Source organism: Hyla sarda, unplaced genomic scaffold (assembly GCF_029499605.1).
Source record: "Hyla sarda isolate aHylSar1 unplaced genomic scaffold, aHylSar1.hap1 scaffold_1742, whole genome shotgun sequence".
Classification (NCBI taxonomy): Eukaryota; Metazoa; Chordata; class Amphibia; order Anura; family Hylidae; genus Hyla; species Hyla sarda.
This window is the reverse complement of record NW_026608385.1, coordinates 28,428-46,324: the sequence shown is the minus strand read 5'-3', so window position 1 is coordinate 46,324 and position 17,897 is coordinate 28,428. Positions and strand designations below refer to the sequence as shown.

General features: G+C 43.1%; 1 protein-coding gene across 2 annotated transcripts in view; it reads right to left on the bottom strand.

Annotated features, from left to right (window-relative positions):
• LOC130312939 (calcium-binding protein 2-like) overlaps positions 1 to 17,897 on the bottom strand; it is a 46,943-nt gene that overhangs the window by 1,024 nt on the left and 28,022 nt on the right. For both annotated transcript variants that reach the window (XM_056552635.1, XM_056552636.1), the window contains 3 exons: positions 14,627 to 14,770; positions 5,371 to 5,480; positions 2,234 to 2,381 (listed from right to left, as the gene is read on the bottom strand). In XM_056552635.1, the coding sequence (XP_056408610.1) occupies positions 2,234 to 2,381; positions 5,371 to 5,480; positions 14,627 to 14,770 (402 nt within the window). The remainder of the gene's footprint in view (positions 1 to 2,233; positions 2,382 to 5,370; positions 5,481 to 14,626; positions 14,771 to 17,897) is intronic.

The following is a 17,897-nucleotide window of genomic DNA, read 5'->3' as shown; positions in this document are numbered from 1 at the left end:
GACCGCTGTTCAGGAGAGGTCTCATCTATAGACCGCTGTTCAGGAGAGGTCTCATCTATAGACCGCTGTTCAGGAGAGGTCTCATCTATAGACCGCTGTTCAGGATTATAGGGGAGAGGTCTCATCTCTAGACCGCTGTTCAGGAGAGGTCTCATCTCTAGACCGCTGTTCAGGAGAAGTGTCAACTCTAGACCGCTGTTCAGGATTATATAGGAGAGGTCTCATCTATAGACCGCTGTACAGGATTATATAGGAGAGGTCTCATCTATAGAGTGCTGTTCAGGATTATATGGGAGAGGTCTCATCTATAGATGGTTGTTCAGGATTATATAGGAGGGGTCTCATCTCTAGACCGCTGTTCAGGAGAGGTCTCATCTATAGAGCGCTGTTCAGGATTATATAGGAGAGGTCTCAACTATAGACGGCTGTTCAGGATTATATAGGAGATGTCTCATCTATAGATGGCTGTTCAGGATTATATAGGAGAGGTCTCATCTATAGAGTGCTGTTCAGGATTATATAGGAGAGGTCTCATCTATAGACTGCTGTTTAGGATTATATAGGAGAGGTCTCATCTATAGACGGCTGTTCAGGATTATATAGGAGAGGTCTCATCTATAGAGCGCTGTTCAGGATTATATAGGAGAGGTCTCATCTATAGATGGCTGTTCAGGATTATATAGGAGAGGTCTCATCTCTAAACCGCTGTTCAGGATTATATAGGTGAGGTCTCGTCTATAGACTGCTGTTCAGGATTATATAGGAGAGGTCTCATCTCTAGACCGCTGTTCAGGATTATATAGGAGAGGTCTCATCTATAGATGGCTGTTCAGGATTATATAGGAGAGGTCTCGTCTATAGACTGCTGTTCAGGATTATATGGGAGAGGTCTCATCTATAGACCGCTGTTCAAGATTATATAGTAGAGGTCTCAGCTCTAGACCACTGTTCAGGATTATATAGGAGAGGTCTCATCTATAGACTGCTGTTCAGGATAATATGGAAGAGGTCTCATCTATAGACGGCTGTTCAGGATTATATGGGAGAGGTCTCATCTATAGACGGCTGTTCAGGATTATATGGGAGAGGTCTCATCTATAGAGCGCTGTTCAGGATTATATAGGAGAGGTCTCATCTATAGAGTGCTGTTCAGGATTATATAGGAGAGGTCTCATCTATAGACTGCTGTTTAGGATTATATAGGAGAGGTCTCATCTATAGACGGCTGTTCAGGATTATATAGGAGAGGTCTCATCTATAGAGCGCTGTTCAGGATTATATAGGAGAGGTCTCATCTATAGATGGCTGTTCAGGATTATATAGGAGAGGTCTCATCTCTAAACCGCTGTTCAGGATTATATAGGTGAGGTCTTGTCTATAGACCGGTGTTCAGGATTATATAGGAGAGGTCTCATCTATAGATGGCTGTTCAGGATTATATAGGAGAGGTCTCGTCTATAGACTGCTGTTCAGGATTATATGGGAGAGGTCTCATCTATAGACCGCTGTTCAGGATTATATAGTAGAGGTCTCAGCTCTAGACCACTGTTCAGGATTATATAGGAGAGGTCTCATCTATAGATGGCTGTTCAGGATTATATAGGAGAGGTCTCATCTATAGACTGCTGTTCAGGATAATATGGAAGAGGTCTCATCTATAGACGGCTGTTCAGGATTATATGGGAGAGGTCTCATCTATAGAGCGCTGTTCAGGATTATATAGGAGAGGTCTCATCTATAGATGGCTGTTCAGGATTATATAGGAGAGGTCTCATCTCTAAACCGCTGTTCAGGATTATATAGGTGAGGTCTCATCTATAGATGACTGTTCAGGATTATATAGGAGAGGTCTCAGCTCTAGACCACTGTTCAGGATTATATAGGAGAGGTCTCATCTATAGACTGCTGTTCAGGATTATATAGGTGAGGTCTCATCTATAGACCACTGTTCAGGATTATATGGGAGAGGTCTCATCTATAGACGGCTGTTCAGGATAATATAGGAGAGGTCTCAGCTATAGACTGCGGTTTAGGATTTATGCCCCTCATTGAGGTTCTAGACCAGCGGTCTCAAAATTGTGACCCTCCAGATGTTACAAAACTACACCTCCAGCGGGCCACAGTTTGGAGACCAGTGATGGCAGGAGACATTTAGTTTGTTGCCCCAGCCATGTTGCGCCATTTCTAAGCTTTTATAGGTGAAGCCGCACACTGTCGATTACAGAACACTCACCATCAAAGTCAACTCTGCCGTCGCCGTTGAGATCGACGTCATGGATGATCTCCTGGACTTCACTGGGATTCAGCGCTTCTCCCAAGAAACTCTGCGCGGCGTCGTGTAGCTCTAGGCCGCTGATATGGCCGTCTCCATTCACATCAAACTGGGCCACAAATCAGAGGAAGTTTAGTTAAACGTTTTTAAAACAAACATGGCGGATCAACAAAAAATAAGTAATTTAAAGGGGTTGGATAAGGTTAGAAAATGGTGGCTTCTTTCTGTCACAGGATAGATGTTGTGCTGCATCGTCCACTTGACTGAGGATGAGCTGCAATACCAGACACTGCCAGTAACCAATAGGGGTGTTGTGATGGAAACAGCCTTGGTCTTATCATGTATATATGAGGTGTAGTATGTCCTGAGCCGTGTTCTTCTCTCATGGTCATAAACCTCCGGTCATGTGTGGGGGGGGGGGAGGGAACCTTCATTCTCCTAGTGAGGACCCCAGCTGTGAGGTCAAATCACCACGGGACTCTATCCAAAAAAAATGTCTTAGGTTGGGTTCACACACAGACTGTAGATCCAAACTCCACCTATAAGTGTCCAACACTAGAATGTCCCCATATACAGTGCCAGCAGAGCACCCTTATAAATACTGCCAAAGTGCCCCCCACTGAGCCACAGGGCAAGCAGACGACCCTTCATAAATAATACTGCTGAGTATGACTATTTAATAATACTGCACAGTGCCCCTCATAAATAATAGTACTGCAAATAGAATTCACTGATAAATAATAATGCCTCCAGAGTTCACCAACAAATACTGCCAGCAGAGTTCACCAATAAATAATACTAATACTGCCAGCAGAGTTCACCAATAAATAATACTGCCAGCAGAGTTCACCAATAAATAATACTGCCAGCAGAGTTCACCAATAAATAATACTGCCAGCAGAGTTCACCAATAAATAATATTAATACTGCCAGCAGAGTTCACCAATAAATAATACTAATACTGTCAGCAGAGTTCACCAATAAATAATACTGCCAGCAGAGTTCACCAATAAATAATACTGCCAGCAGAGTTCACCAATAAATAATACTAATACTGCCAGCAGAATTCATCAATAAATAATACTGCCAGCCAAGTTCACCAATAAATAATACTAATACTGCCAGCAGAGTTCACCAATAAATAATACTGTCATCAGAGTTCATCAATAAATACTGCCAGCCAAGTTCACCAATAAATAATACTTCCATCAAAGTTCACCAACAATTAATACTCTCATCAGAGTTCACCAACAAATAATACTGTCATCAGAGTTCACCAACAAATAATACTGTCATCAGAGTTCACCAACAAATAATACTGTCATCAGAGTTCACCAACAAATAATACTGTCATCAGAGTTCACCAACAAATAATACTCTCATCAGAGTTCACCAACAAATAATACTGTCATCAGAGTTCACCAACAAATAATACTGTCATCAGAGTTCACCAACAAATAATACTGTCATCAGAGTTCACCAACAAATAATACTCTCATCAGAGTTCACCAACAAATAATACTGTCATCAGAATTCACCAATAAATAATACTAATACTGCCAGCAGAGTTCCCCAATAAATAATACTTCCAGCAGAGTTCACCAACAAATACTGTCATCAGAGTTCACCAACAAATAATACTGCCAGCAGAGTTCACCAACAAATACTGTCATCAGAGTTCACCAACAAATAATACTGTCATTGGAGTTCACCAATAAATAATACTGTCATTAGAGTTCACCAATAAATAATACTGCCAGCAGAGTTCACCAACAAATACTGTCATCAGAGTTCACCAACAAATAATACTGTCATCAGAGTTCACCAACAAATAATACTGTCATCAGAATTCACCAACAAATAATACTAATACTGCCAGCAGAGTTCCCCAATAAATAATACTTCCAGCAGAGTTCACCAACAAATACTGTCATCAGAGTTCACCAACAAATAATACTGTCATTGGAGTTCACCAATAAATAATACTGTCATTAGAGTTCACCAATTAATAATACTGCCAGCAGAGTTCACCAACAAATACTGTCATCAGAGTTCACCAACAAATAATACTGTCATCCGAGTTCAGCAACAAATAATACTGTCATCAGAATTCACCAACAAATAATACTAATACTGCCAGCAGAGTTCCCCAATAAATAATACTTCCAGCAGAGTTCACCAACAAATACTGTCATCAGAGTTCACCAACAAATAATACTGTCATTGGAGTTCACCAATAAATAATACTGTCATTAGAGTTCACCAATAAATAATACTGCCAGCAGAGTTCACCAACAAATACTGTCATCAGAGTTCACCAACAAATAATACTGTCATTGGAGTTCACTAATAAATAATACTGTCATTAGAGTTCACCAATAAATAATACTGCCAGCAGAGTTCACCAAGAAATAATACTGCCAGCAGAGTTCACGAATAAATAATACTGCCAGCAGAGTTCACCAAGAAATAATATTGCCTGCAGAGTTCTTTGATAAAAACTACTGTCATCAGAGATAATACTGCTAGCAGAGTTCACCAATAAGTAATAATGCCTCTAGAGGTCACCAGTATATAATACTGCCTGCAGCAGTCAGCAATAAATAATACTGTCATCAGAGATAATACTGCTAGCAGAGTTCACCCATAAATAATAGTGCCTCTAGAGTTCACCAATAAATAAAACTGCTAACAGAATGCCCCTCATAAATAATATTGCCATAAAAGTGCCCCCACTAATCTATAGAGCAAGTAGAGTCCTACAATAAATATTACTACCAGAAAAGTACCCAACTTAATTCTACTGAAAACTGTGTGCACCCCATGAGCAGATACAGCAGAGTGCATCTTTACATTCAAAATACGTCAATAAAGTGATTTCAAGCAACCTCTAGGGGGCGCCCAGTACATGCACAATAATGTCACTGTGTTAGTGCCGGCAGCATTTTCTGGGAGATTTGCCCTCTGGGGCAGCAGATAAGTCCTCGGTGTCCCTACTGTACGTGAGGAATGAAGGAGCCCACGTGGTGACATCAGGTGTTTATCCCGCTATCTGGGTGTCAGGGTTAGATTCTTCTGATCACATGGGGCCCCCTCACCTGTCTGAAGGCGATCTTCAGCTCGCGGACTCCTACCATATTCTCGGTTTCCGCCAACATCTTGGGTCCAATCAATTCCACAAAATCTTCAAAGTCCACGCGGCCGCCCACTAGAAGAACACAAGAAAAACCATAAATACAATATATAGCGGTCATACACTGTTATACTGTGGGACATATGGAGACCAGCACACCCACATTAATAATAATCATATAGCAGGTGGAATCTCCACACACACATATAATCCACGAGAACTATAGGGGAACCCAAACCACTAAGTATATAGAACAACCTGTAACTATAGTAACATAAAATTATCATAAATTACCAAAAAGGAGGGAATCTGGTGACACATGATCAGATCTGTATTACATATTATCATTATTCATAAAATCTACAGAAAAGCCCCAAAAACTTTTTTTGTTTTTTTACTTTTTATTTACACTGAACAATGCCTTCCTTAGAACAGCACTGATCAGTGTTATCAGTGCTCCATTACTACAGCCTGCCATAGAAAAGCATTGATCAGTGTTATCAGCGCTCCATTACTATAGCCTGTCATAAAACAGCATTGATCAGTGTTATCAGCGCTCCATTACTATAGCCTGTCATAAAACAGCATTGATCAGTGTTATCAGTGCTCCATTACTACAGCCTGCCATAGAAAAGCATTGATCAGTGTTATCAGCGCTCCATTACTATAGCCTGTCATAAAACAGCATTGATCAGTGTTATCAGCGCTCCATTACTATAGCCTGTCATAAAACAGCATTGATCAGTGTTATCAGTGCTCCATTACTACAGCCTGCCATAGAAAAGCATTGATCAGTGTTATCAGCGCTCCATTACTATAGCCTGTCATAGAACAGCATTGATCAGTGTTATCGGTGCTCCATTACTACAGCCTGCCATAGCACAGCATTGATCAGTGTTATCAGTGCTCCATTACTGTCACGCACCTGAATGCGGGCTGTCACGAAACTGGATGTGGATCCTCTACCTGTGTGGCTGATGACTTGGACCATATCGGGGAGCGGAGTCTAAGGTGCCGCTGGTCTTCACCAGAGCCCGCTGCAAAGCCCCGACACGGCTCGACCACACAGGTAACTGGGCAAGGCGAGGTACCGGAGGATGAGGCAGAGGCGTAGTCAACGTAGCAGAAGGTCTAGGCAGGCGGCAAAGGTTCGGAGTCAAAAAAAGTAGCAGGAAGATCAGGAAGCATGGGTAGGCAAAAAAGGCAATTGGAACGCTTTCTCTTAGGCAATAAGCACTGAAGATCCGGCAGGGGGGTGTGGGAGGTGAAACAACTTATAATGTGCTGCCAGGTGCATTTACTAATTATGGGCGTACTGGCCCTTTAAATTTCAAAGCTCCTTAAGGGACGGGGACGCGCGCCGTAGCTGACAGAGTGAAGGAGCTGCAGGAGTGGGACTAGGTGAGAGAAGGACCGGATTCGCATGCGGGCGCATCCTGCAATGCGAATCCCGTCCCCGCCGGCAGTCTGGAACACTGCGCTCCCGGCCGGTACTTGCGGCCAGAGTGCAGTGTGCAACAGTACCTCCCCCTTTGGTCTCCCTCTCCTTTTACGGCTCAAGAATCTTTTGGGAAGATAGTGATCCAGGATGTTATCTTGTGGCTCCCAAGACCTCTCTTCAGGACCAAATCCCTCCCAATCTACAAGAAAGAAATGTTTAACTCTTATGAGCTTGGAGTCCAGAATTTCCTTGACAGAATATGCATCAGAGGTACCAAAGATGGGAGTGGGAGAAATTTCCTTTTTAGTGAAGCGGTTATAGATGACTGGTTTCAGGAGGGAGACGTGGAAAGAATTTGGGATCCGGAGGGAGGAAGGCAGATGTAGTGAATAAGCCACTGGATTAAGACGTCTCTTGACCTTGAAAGGTCCAAAATAGCGTGGTCCCAGTTTGTAGCAAGGTATTCTGAAGCAGATATATTTAGATGACAGCCATACCTTGTCCCCGGGTGAAAATTCAGGAGGAGGACGCCTTTTCTTTTCCGCTTGAGATTTCATACGGGTCGTGGCACGAAGAAGGGAGAGACGAGTCTTCTTCCAAATGGCGGTGAAGTTCCATACTAGTTCATCAGCCATAGGGACTCCGGAGGGAGAAGGCAAGGGTAGAGGAGGATGAGGATGAAATCCATAGACCACATAGAAGGGTGAAGTTCCAGTGGATTTGGTATCCCTATAGTTGTACGAAAACTCAGTCCAGGGTAGAAGATCAGACCAGTCGTCATGGTGGGCGAAGACAAAGTGGGAAGATAATCCCCCAAAATCTGATTCACCCTCTCGACTTGACAATTAGACTGGGGGTGATAGGCAGAGGAGAAATCCAACTTAACGTGAAGTTGTGAGCAGAGTGCCCTCCAGAATTTGGAGATGAACTGGACTCCCCGGTCAAAGACAATATGTGTCAGCAATCCATGGAGATGGAAGATATGGGAAAAGAACAGTTTGGCTAGTTGAGGTGCGGATGGTAACCCAGGCAAAGGCACAAAATGAGCCATCTTATAAAATCGGTCCACAACAACCCAGATGACAGTATTGCCACTAGAAGAAGGAAGGTCCATAATAAAGTCCATTGCAATGTTAGACCAGGGCAGATCAGGAACAGGCAAAGGAAGTAGAAGACCGGCAGGCTTGGCGCATGGTGTTTTGTCCCGGGGACAAACAGAGCAAAATCGAAAAAAGTCCATGACATCCCGTTTTAAGAGTGGGCCACCAATACTGTCGAGAAATTAATTGCAAGGATTTACATATACCAGCATGACCTGCCAACAGAGAAGAATGACCCCATTTCAAGATCCGTAGTCTCAAGCGAGGAGAAACATACGTTTTCCCAGGGGTCAGATGCTGAAGACTTGCCAGGGCTGCGGAAATAAGACGATCCGGAGGAATAATTTGTGGCAGATGGGGTTCCAGGTCTTGTACCTCAGAAGATCTAGATCAGAAGATTCTTCTCTGCTGGACAAAAATGAATAAAAAATTTAAATCTGGAGAAGAACAGGGACCAGCGAGCCTGACAAGGATTGAGATGATGGGCAGACTGAGGATAAAGCAAGTTCTTGTGATCCGTATAGATATTTATTGGATGCACAGAGCCCTCTGAGAGATGACGCCATTCTTCCAAGGCCAATTTAATAGCCAGGAGCTCTCAATCTCCTATAGTATAATTTCTCTCCACTGGAGAGAAGGTCTTCGAGAAGAATCCACAAGTCACAGTCTTACCCTTAAAAGATCTTTGTGTCAAGACTGCTCCTGCCCCGACAGAAGACGCATCCACCTCTAAAGTAATACAATGCAGGAATTTAGGTGCACTACTGTGGTAGATGTAAACAATACATTGGCTATCCCTCAACACTGATGTTAAAATTGAGACATTCGCCAGTATATCCTTATATGAAGGACATACCAGAGCCCGCACACCAACGCTAAGATTTTTCAAATGGCATGGGACCTAGTGCTAAACCTACCTGTGCGTGATAAGCAAAACAGGGGCCAGTGGGCAATTACGGCAGCATTAGGTCTACCACAGTAGTGCACCTAAATTCCTGTATTGTATTGTTCTAATTGTTACACATCCACACCGTCTATCTGGAGTCCAGACCTTAGGATTGGCAGCTTTTTTGGTTAGAGATACAATGGGGGCAACCAAGGTGGATTAGTGGGGAATAAACTGTCGATAATAATTGGCAAAGCCAAGGAAGTGCTGAATCGCGTTCAGTCCAGTTGGTTGAGGCCACTCCAGTACAGCGGATAACTTGTTAGGATCCATTTGTAGTCCTTGACTGGTAAGGCTGATCTTTTCAAAGGTACACTTTTCTAGTTTTGCGTAGAGTTGGTTGTCTCGGAGACGCTGCAAAACTTGACGGAGATGGAGACGATGAGTGGAGATTGGGTGAATAGATGAAAATGTCATCCAAATAGACAACGACACAGGAGTAGAAAAGGTCCCGAAAAATTTAATTGACAAACTCCTGGAAGACAGCTGGAGCATTACATAGTCCGAATGGCATAACAAGATATTCAAAATGTCCATCTCGAGTATTGAACGCGGTCTTCCACTCGTCCCCTTCTCTTATACGAATTAAGTTATAGGCACCTCGAAGATCCAATTTGGAGAAAATTCTGGCACCTCGCAGACGGTCAAACAACTCCGATGCAAGGACGCAACGACCCATCCTTTTCCACGAAGAAAAACCCGGCTCCAGCAGGAGAAGAGGACTTCCTGATAAATCCTTTCTGTAAGTTCTCCTGGATATAAGTTGACATGGCCTGGGTCTCTGGAACAGACAAGGGGTAGATTCAGCCCCTGAGAGGTGTGGTGCCAAGCAGCAAGTCAATTGGACAATCGTATGGACGATGTGGAGGCAAAACTTCAGCTTGCTTTTCGCTGAAGACATCAGCTAAGTCCTGGAAAAATGAAGGTAAACCGGGTAGAGGTCTAGATGAAGGTTCCAACTTGGTCACACGTATGTGAATGCAGTGATTGTTGCAGTGCGGCCCCCAGCGAAGGACTTCTCCGGTTTTCCAATCCAGCTGTGGGGCATGGAGCTGCAACCAAGGTAGACCAAGCAAGAGAGATGGAGTACAGTGTAAGAGTACGTAGAAGGACAAGTTCTTCCTATGGGAGACTCTGATCTGCATGAACAGGGGTTCAGTGCGGTATAGCACGGTACAGTCCAGTTTTTCTCCATTGACCGTAGAGAGGAACAGAGGCTTCAGGAGGTGGAAAACTGGCAAACGATAATTATGCACTAGAGAGGCATCAATAAAGTTTACCGCAGAGCCAGAATCCAGGAAGGCCAGAACTAAGAGGTTCTCTTTGGAGGGAAGAAGCTGAACCGTCAAATTTAAGCGTGGAGAGGAGGATTTCACACCTAGGGAGGCCTCTCCAACAAACCCTAGGTGCGAGCCTTTCCCTGTGGCTGAGGACAGTCCTTAAGGAAGTGGTCTGCACTGCCGCAGTATAGACTTTCGGTTCGTCGGCGAGACCGATCTACTTGCATAGCCTCCACTGCGGAAGGCCACGTAGAAGATTGCGGTGGTTGCTGGAAGACTGGAGCCAGCCGAGGAAAGCGCCGAGGACCTCTACAAAGGTACAAGAAATTGGCGTCAGCAAAAGTTTAGGAATAGTGATGTCGCAAACATAAAATTTTCGGTTCACGAACGCGAACTTCCGCAAATGTTCGTGAACCGGCAAACCGGGCGAACCGCCTTTGACTTCAATGGGCAGGCGAATTTTAAAACCCACAGGGACTCTTTCTGGCCACAATAGTGATTTAAAAGTTGTTTCAAGGGGACTAATACCTGGACTGTGGTGTGCTGGAGGGGGATCCATGGCAAAACTTCCATGGAAAATTTCATAGTTGATGCAGAGTCTGGTTTTAATCCATAAAGGGCATAAATCACCTATTATTCCTAAATTATTTGGAATAATGTGCTGTAGCTCCCTTTAGGCAGCACATAGAGCCCCCCTTTAGGCATCACATAGTTAAATCCCCCTTTTAGGCAGCACATATATTCCCCCATATTAGGCAGCACATAGTTAGAGCCCCCCTTTAGGCAGCACATAGGTAAAGCCTCCCTTTAGGCAGCACATAGAGCCCCCTTTAGGCAGCACATAGTTAGATCCCCCCTTTAGGCATCACATAGTTAGATCCCCCCTTTAAGCATCATATAGTTAGATCCCCTTTAGGCAGCACATAAATTCCCTCATGTTAGGCAGCACATAGTTAGAGCCCCCCTTTAGGCAGCACATAGTTTCCCCCATATTAGGCAGCACATAGTTAGAGCCTCCCTTTAGGCAGCACATAGAGCCCCCTTTAGGCAGCACATATTTAGATTCCCCTTCAGGCAGCACATAGATTCCCCCATATTAGGCAGCACTGGTTTTATTTCACAGCCAAAAAAGGTATTTTTTTATTTGAACAACTGTCACACCAAATGTGATTTGCACTAGTGTGACTATGAGCAAAAAAGGTTGCTAGCAGAGTACCCCTTTTAACCAGCGGTCCCCTCCCAACCAGGGTGCCTCCAGCTGTTGCAAGACACACGGACTGAACTTATAGCCCTTTTAATACTGTAGTTAGTTGCTTGAAGGAACTTAATTTTATTCTGGAGTACCCCCTTTTAACCAGCGGTTCCCTCCCAACCAGGGTGCCTCCAGCTGTTGCAAGACACACGGACTGATATTTGAGCCCTAAAAAGGGCTTTTTTGGGTGCTGTCCTTAAAGCAGATGTTAGACTAGTGCTTTAGGAGTAAAGTGGACCCTGAATACACCACCTAGCAGCAACCTAGCTATCGCTTTCCCTATTACAGCAGGAGCAGCTTCTCTAACCCTCCACTTCCTAAGCCTGCAACATGCTGAATGAGGGTAAAATGGCGTCCGTGCAGGAGGTAGGAGGGTCTGGAAGGGAGGGACTGCTGCTGATTGGCTGTAATGTGTCTGCTGACTCTGACTCACAGGGTCAAAGTTTACCGCAATGTTAAAGTATAGGGGGCGAATCGAACTTCACATATGTTCGCCCAGCGATGCAAACGCGAACATGCTAAGTTCGCCGGGAACTGTTCACCTAATCTTTATTTAGGAACCCTGCAGAATTTATAGCATGCACTGCCCCCTTTGCAAAGCTGAGACCTGCCAGTGTCATGGATTGTTCTCAATCATCATCTGGGAAGACCAGGTGATGTCAATCTCAAAGGTTTTAAATGCCCAGACTCATCTGACCTTGCCCCAACAATCAGCACCATGGGTTCTTCTAAGCAGTTGTCTAGAAATCTGAAATTGAAAATAGTTGACCCTCACAAAGCTGGAGAAGGCTATGAGAAGATAGCAAAACGTTTTCAGATGTCAATATCAACTGTTCGGAATGTAATTAATAAATGGCAGTCATCAGGAAGAGTGGAAGTTAAAGCAAGATCTGGAAGACCAAGAAAAATATCAGACAGAACAGCTCACAGGATTGTGAGGAAAACTATTCAAAACCCACGTTTGACTGCACAATCCCTCCAGAAAGATCTGGCAGACACTGGAGTTGTGGTACACTATTCCACTATAAAGAGATACTTGTACAAATATCGTCTTCATGGAAGAGTCATCAGAAGAAAACCTCTTCTATGTCCTCACCACAAAAATCAGCGTTTGAACTTTGCAAATGAACATATAGACAAGCCTGATGCATTTTGGAAACAAGTTCTGTGGACCGATGAGGTTAAAATTGAACTTTTTGGCCGGAATGAGCAAAGGTACGTTTGGAGAAGAAGGGGAACAGAATTTAATGTAAAGAACCTCTGTCCATTTTGGATGCTAACTTGATGCCATCTGTGAAAAAGCTGAAGTTAAAGAGAGGATGGCTTCTACAAATGGATAATGATCCTAAACACACCTCGAAATCCACGGGGGATTACATCAAGAGGCGTAAACTGAAGGTTTTGCCATGGCCTTCACAATCTCCTGACCTCAACATAATTGAAAATCTCTGGATAGACCTTAAAAGACCAGTGCGTGACAGACAGCCCAGAAATCTCAAAGAACTGGAAGACTTTTGTAAGGAAGAATGGGCAAAAATACCTCAAACAAGAATTGAACTACAAAAAGCGTTTGCAAGCTGTGATACTTGCAGTACAAGATATTAACTCTGCAGGGTGCCCAAACTTTTGCAGACGCCATTTTTTTGTTTTCTGTTATTTTGATGTAAATAATAAAATGTAACTTTTGGTGATATATTATAAGAATGTCTAATATGTAATTTGATGCCTTTTGGAGATTTTTCCATCTTTTCTTGGCTTCTTTATGCACATTAATACAATTTTTTACCTGGGGTGCCCATAGGAGAAGTGATTGGTCCCGCCGGGTCATGTGACTGATTTGCATCACAAAGGAAGGTGACAGTGTAGAAAAGTTTTTTGGGGAAAAAAAGGGCGGAAACTTTGTAATAATTTTTGTTTTTTTAAATTTACATTTGGAAAGAGCAAAAATAATACGCGTGCACTGGTTCTGCCTCACCGGAGATACGTGAAGAGTCAGGAGCCTGAGGTTCTTCATCCTGGAGGAGAAACCCGCCAGAGCACATTGGCTTCTTCGTACTTGTCCCTTGTGAACAGCTAAATCTGATGATCCCTGTAAGCTGCTGCTAAAGCCTTTAATCTACGGTAATTGCTAATTGATCGGGGGCTTCGTTTTTTTTTTTTTATCTCGCAGGGCCCCGTACATGTGACCTGTTAATCATCACTAAAGAGGTTGACGGGGGATAGAAAACAAAGGTTCCACTAATATATCTGGGCCCCTTAAGGGGGTACTCCAGTGGGAAAAAAAAAAATTCAAATCAACTGGTGTCAGAAAGTTAAACAGATTTGTAAGTTACTTTTATTAAAAAATCTTAATCCTTCCAGTACTTATCAGCTGCTTTATACTACAGAGGAAGTTGTGTAGATCTTTCCAGTCTGACCACAGTGCTCTCTGCTGACACCTCTGTCCAAGTCAGGAACTGTCCAGAGCAGGAGAGGTTTGCTATGGGGATTTGCTTGTACTCTAGATAGTTCCTGACACAGACTGAGGTGGCAGCAGAGAGCACTGCTCTCTGGAAACACAGGGAAGAACAACTCAACTTCCTGTGGAGCATACAGAATCTGAAAAGTACTGGAAGGGTTAAGATTTTTTAATAGAAGTAATTTACAAATCTGTGTAACTTTCTCAAGCCAGTTGATATGAAAAAATGGTTTTCCACCAGAGTACCCCTTTAAATGGTCCGGACTCAGGACCTTATCCTCTATCTCAGTCTACCATGGGCTGTTGCAAAACTACGACTCCCAGCATGCCCGGACAGCCAACGGCTGTCCGGGCATGCTGGGAGTCGTAGTTTTGCAACAGTTGAAGGTCCACTGAGATAGGAGATAAGGTCCTGACCATTTAAGGGGCCCCGATATATTGGAGACCACTGAGATGAAGAATGGGGGTTCTGAACGTTTGACAGAATTTGGGCCTCCTGGGAGGTAAAAATGAAATTCTTAAAGGAACGTTCCAGATAAAAGTGATTGTGTTATGCCTGGTGCAGGGCCTAAGGGGGCGGAGAATGACACAATCCCTCAGCTCGGCATTATTGAAATGTTCCATCATCTCAGACATGTTTCTCCACCTAGGGGCATCTTCAGGATCTGGTGCGTAAGTGTGGAAATCCCTCCCTGCCCTCCAGGCTCCAAAACATAACAGAAATGGGAAAAGTGGGTCACTCACTTCTCATCTTTATGTGCTGGGAGATCTCGATCAGTTCCATCTCAGTCGGCATGTACCCCATGGTCCTCATGCACTCGCCCAGTTCCTTGTAGCCGATGTATCCATCTTGGTCGGCATCGAACTCGAGAAAGGCCTCGTGTAATTCTGTGGAGAGGCGTTAAGGGTCATATACATAAATACATACAAGATACATGAGGACAACCTAAGCGAACCACTGGCGGGTACTCCACTGGGGCCTACTCTGCCCACACACCGAATCAGCCATAGTCACATCACGTTTCGGATCCCTAGCACCGGTATTCATCAGGACTCCCCATCCATAAGCCTATTGGCCATTGTGAAAGACTGCAATATTTCTGGATTTTTATCCCTACATTAACACACTGTTTAGAAGTTTAATGGATCCATGAGCAGCAGTGCTGGGCAGGCCTGGACTGACAATCTGCAGGCCAGAAAGATTCCTGCAGGGCCACAAATCTAGGTGTGGATGGCAGAGCTATGGAAAGGGGGTCCTGTGCAAGCCCGGACTTACAATCTGTCTGGCCAGATTCCTGGAGGGCCACAAATCTAGACGTGGATGGCAGAGCTATGGAGAGGGGGTCCTGTGCAGGCCCGGACTGACAATCTGTCAGGTCAGAAAGATTCCCAGAGGGCAACTAATCTAAACGTGGATGGTAGAGCTATGGAGAGGGGGTTCTGGACAGGCCTGGAATGACAATCTGCAGGCCAGACAGATTCCTTGTGGGCCACTAATCTAAACGTGGATGGCAGAGCTATGGAGAGGGGGTCCTGTGCAGGCCTGGACTGACAATCTGCAGGCCAGACAGATTCATGGTGGGCAACAAATCTAGACATGGATGACAAAGCTATGGAGAGGGGGTGCTGGGCATTCCTGGACTGACAATCTGCAGGCCAGACAGATTCATGGTGGGCAACAAATCTAGACATGGATGGCAGAGCTATGGAGAGGGGGTCCTGTGCAGGCCTGGACTGACAATCTGCAGGCCAGACAGATTCATGGTGGGCAACAAATCTAGACATGGATGACAAAGCTATGGAGAGGGGGTGCTGGGCATTCCTGGACTGACAATCTGCAGGCCAGACAGATTCATGGTGGGCAACAAATCTAGACATGGATGGCAGAGCTATGGAGAGGGGGTGCTGGGCAGGCCCGGATTGACAATCTGTCACGTCAGAAAGATTCCCAGAGGGCCACAAATCCAAACCTGGATGGCAGAGCTATGGAGAGGGGGTGCTGGGCAGGCCCGGACTGACAATCTGTCAGGTCAGAAAGATTCCCAGAGGGCCACTAATCTAGACTTGGATGGCAGAGCTATGGTGAGGGGGTCCTGTGCAGGCCTGGATTGACAATCTGTCAGGTCAGAAAGATTCCCAGAGGGCCACAAATCTAAACCTGGATGGCAGAGCTATGGAATGGTGGTCCTGTGCAGGCCCGGACTGACAATCTGCAGGTCAGACAGATTCTCGGTGGGCCACTAATCTAGACTTGGATGGCAGAGCTATGGAGAGGGGGTGCTGGGTAGGCCCGGACTGACAATCTGCAGGCCATAAAGATTCCCAGAGGGCCACAAATGGAGGTGTATATGGATGAACTACCCTGAGGACCGCTCATCAATAACAAAGTCCCAAAAAATCCCTATAATTGTCACCCACTGTCTTGGGACCACGATGCAGGTCCTCATTATGGGGTCATCGCCTTAAAGCTCTTATACCTGCAGTCTAACAGGGTTAGGTGAAATAGGTCCCTGAGCAGAAGACCCATGTACAGTGATTATCTGCCCTGATGTCGCCCCATAGGGCAGTTCCTCTCCTGTGACTCCTGTGGACGCCCCAGTTATGGTAAAAAAAATAAAAAAATTACAGATAAGTGTGAATGTCCCCCCAGACGTCTTTTATGACATCACAAGGGATATATAATGTAACAAAAAGTATATAAAACATTAGTAAAAAATGTATGTGTAGATATGGGCCGCATCATGAGAACATATATATATAATGTAACAAAAAATAAATGAAAAATATATGTGTAGATATGGGCCGCACCATGAGAACATATATACCGTATATATATAATGTAACAAAAAATAAATAAAAAATATATGTGTAGATATGGGCCGCACCATGAGAACATATATATATATAATGTAACAAAAAATAAATAAAAAATATATGTGTAGATATGGGCCGCATCATGAGAACATATATATATAATGTAACAAAAAATAAATGAAAAATATATGTGTAGATATGGGCCGCACCATGAGAACATATTATATATATAATGTAACAAAAAATAAATGAAAAATATATGTGTAGATATGGGCCGCTCCATGAGAACATATTATATATATATATAATGTAACAAAAAATAAATAAAAAATATATGTGTAGATATGGGCCGCATCATGAGAACATATATATATAATGTAACAAAAAATAAATGAAAAATATATGTGTAGATATGGGCCGCACCATGAGAACATATATATATATATAATGTAACAAAAAATAAATGAAAAATATATGTGTAGATATGGGCCGCACCATGAGAACATATTATATATATAATGTAACAAAAAATAAATGAAAAATATATGTGTAGATATGGGCCGCTCCATGAGAACATATATATATAATGTAACAAAAAATAAATAAAAAATATAGGTGTAGATATGGGTCGCACCATGAGAACATATATATATATAATGTAACAAAAAATAAATAAAAAATATATGTGTAGATATGGGCCGCACCATGAGAACATATATATATAATGTAACAAAAAATAAATAAAAAATATATTTGTAGATATGGGCCGCACCATGAGAACATATATATATAATGTAACAAAAAATAAATAAAAAATATACGTGTAGATATGGGTCGCACCATGAGAACATATATATATATAATGTAACAAAAAATAAATAAAAAATATATGTGTAGATATGGGTCGCACCATGAGAACATATATATATATATATAATGTAACAAAAAATAAATAAAAAATATATGTGTAGATATGGGCCGCACCATGAGAACATATATATATATAATGTAACAAAAAATAAATAAAAAATATACGTGTAGATATGGGCCGCACCATGAGAACATATATATATAATGTAACAAAAAATAAATAAAAAATATATGTGTAGATATGGGCCGCACCATGAGAACACATATATATATATAATGTAACAAAAAATAAATAAAAAATATACGTGTAGATATGGGTCGCACCATGAGA